General features: G+C 37.5%; 1 protein-coding gene across 1 annotated transcript; it reads left to right on the top strand.

The window, feature by feature from the left end:
* Positions 1–1,355, top strand: LOC132187569 (protein LURP-one-related 12-like). Its single transcript, XM_059601919.1, has 2 exons — positions 1–448; positions 811–1,355. Exons 1-2 carry the CDS (start codon positions 224–226, stop codon positions 1,204–1,206), a joined length of 621 nt encoding a protein of 206 aa, XP_059457902.1. The 5' UTR covers positions 1–223; the 3' UTR covers positions 1,207–1,355.
* The last annotated feature ends 1,333 nt before the right edge of the window (positions 1,356–2,688 follow it).

Raw genomic sequence — 2,688 nt, 5'->3', positions numbered from 1 at the left:
TGCAAAACCACATCGCACGTGTCAAAACGGTGAGCTCCGAGTTCTCACCGTGTGTCTCACCTGTCTCTCCAACAATATAAATCTTCTTCCCAACGTTTAGGTCTCTTCAACGCTAGCTCCACCATACAACAACCTCAAGGCCCAAACACAAACAGAGTCTCTATCTTCCATTGTTGTGCATCAAAGTCTTCGGAAATCTTAAGGAAACCAATTAACCAAAGATATGAAACAAGGCTTTGTTGTGGAAGCTGGGTTCGTATTCCAAGAAGAGACTCATCTCACCGTCCTCAAGACCTCTCTTTTCTTCGCCAATGATGGCTTCACCGTCTATGATTGCAAGGGCGACTTGGTCTTCCGAGTCGACTCGTACGGGCCCGAAACCCGTGACAGGGGCGAAATCGTTCTCATGGACGCGAACGGAAGGTGTCTCCTCACTGTCCGCCGGAAGGTAATGTAGCTTTTTTCGTTACCAACGAGTTTCGACTCAGTGAGTCGAGTTTGTGTGTGATTTTTAATGAAAAATTTGGGAAATATGTATATTTTCAGAAAAGGGTTGGCTCGGTTTCTGATTTGCATTAATGGGTCGTCTTTGATTTTTCTTGTCTCTTTCTAATGTGTTACCGATTTGATTTGAGTCAACTCGGTGAGTACGGAAACTAAAATTGCCAATGCTTACAAAAACGGTCGTGAAAATCTCGTTTTATTTAATGGGAATTAATTTACTTCCCTTTGTAGTGTGCTTGACTCGTTAATTTGAGCGATTCCGATCGACTCGGTGAGTTAATTCAAATACTTTGATTTGTGAAACAGAGGCCGAGTCTCCACCACCGGTGGGAGGGCTTTATAGGGGAGAGAATCGACGGGCACCAGAAACCGATCTTCAGCGTGCGGAGATCCTCGATGATCGGACGGTCGAGCGTGAGCGTGGAGGTGTATAGCGACCCAGGGGAGGAGTACCAGATCGAGGGACACTTTTCGCAACGCTGTTGCACGATCTTGAATGCGGGGAAGGAATCAGTGGCTGAGATCCGACGCAAAGTGGATGCTTCCACCCACGTGCTGCTAGGGAAGGACGTTTTCTCCCTTTGCGTTAAGCCTGGCTTTGATGGGGCTTTTGCCATGGGATTGGTGCTCGTTCTTGATCAGATCAACGGTGATGATTATTTCACCGAGGGAGCTCAGGTGGAGCCCGTCACAGATGATTAGTGGGATGTATCTTTTTAGCTTTGTTTAATGGCTAATCCATCATCCATGGACGGTAATCTCGATAGGGCTCTTCTTCTTGTCTTGGTCTAGATCTTTGTTGTATTTTACTATGGAAAATCAAAATGGGCAAGAGTGATAATATTATTGTATGCAACTTCCTTCAAATAGCACCATTAATTAATTACCAATATACGGATGGAATTCTACTTCCTCTACTCCACATAATTTTTTGGTCATCCCCAAAAGCATCCATAGTTTAAGTGATATATGTTCATGTGTGGTATAAAAAACAAACAAGAACGCTTGACACTTCTAGTAATTTATAGTTAAATAATCTGATGGCTTTACAAAATATCTCTTTCATCTCGTTTCTCAACCATTCCAACCATTGCTCCTTCATGTCTGGCTTTGATATGTTTAGTTCTAATACTACTTTGGTGTAGACTCTGAAGATTCAAAATAAAGCCTGCAAGAAGCACGATGGAGTTGTCATACTTATCTAAAGAGTGTAAGTCTTGTCCTTTGAGTAGTTGAGTCATGTCCTTTTGAGTCCATGCGATAAAAGTTTGAAAAAATTACAGTTTACTCCCTAAAGTTGATAGTGTTTTTCAATTTGAACACTAAAGTTTTAACTTTTGCAATTTATTTTTCTAAAGTTTCAATTTTTTTACAATTTGACCAATTGTATCCGAAACTTCCCATATTGTCCTTAATTTTTATTTATTTTATTTTTTATAATAAATTAAAAAAAAAATCAGGGGTGGCTACGGCCACCCTTTTGGCCATCTGGCCATTTTTGCACCCCTAAATTTGTTTTTTGTTTTTTTTTTTTCATAAAAAAATAAAAATTAGGGGCAATATGAGAATTTTAGAATAATATTGGTCGAATTGAAAAAAATTGAAACTTTGTGGGGGTGGATTGTAAAAATTGAAACTTTGGTGTTCGAATTGAAAAATACTGTCAACTTTGAGAGGATGCACTGTAATTTTCCCTAAAAATTTACAACACACCTAACGCGGGCTTAAAATGACTAACAGAAAATATGGGTTGTGAAGCAAATACAAGTATATAAGTTTTACAACAGCTAAAAATGAAACTAACACAATAATAATAATAATAATAATAATCAAAGAAGATAAAATACATACAAGATGAAATATATATTTATTGAACTATACCTCTTATTCAATAAATTTTATAGAAAAACCTTTATAATTAAGCTGATAAAAGTTAGTAGAGAAAATATTTCTAATTTTCTGCTAAGAAATTAGGTTATTGGAAAGGAAAGACACTCTCTAATATTTTCTTAAAAAAATTACATTATTTTTTAAAAAATATACTAAATATTTTATTCTTGCCAAACTGAACCGGTTCATAAAAAATTATACCTTCTTCTAATCCCAAGCCTTTTCCTGGTAGGGATGCAAAGAGAATCCAAGGGTTTTTTCTAAGCTTGGTTAGGTAGCTAACAAAGTATAGTA

Source organism: Corylus avellana, chromosome ca7 (assembly GCF_901000735.1).
Source record: "Corylus avellana chromosome ca7, CavTom2PMs-1.0".
Taxonomy (NCBI): domain Eukaryota; kingdom Viridiplantae; phylum Streptophyta; class Magnoliopsida; order Fagales; family Betulaceae; genus Corylus; species Corylus avellana.
Note: the sequence above shows the minus strand (reverse complement) of the source record. Positions and strands in the feature narration are given on the sequence as shown.

Excerpts from the sequence above, each read along its gene's own strand:
- LOC132187569 (XM_059601919.1), top strand. The coding sequence starts at position 224 with ATGAAACAAGGCTTTGTTGTGGAAGCTGGGTTCGTATTCCAAGAAGAG. Across the intron at positions 449-810 it reads TCCTCACTGTCCGCCGGAAG|AGGCCGAGTCTCCACCACCG; the intron begins GTAATGTAGCTT and ends TTTGTGAAACAG.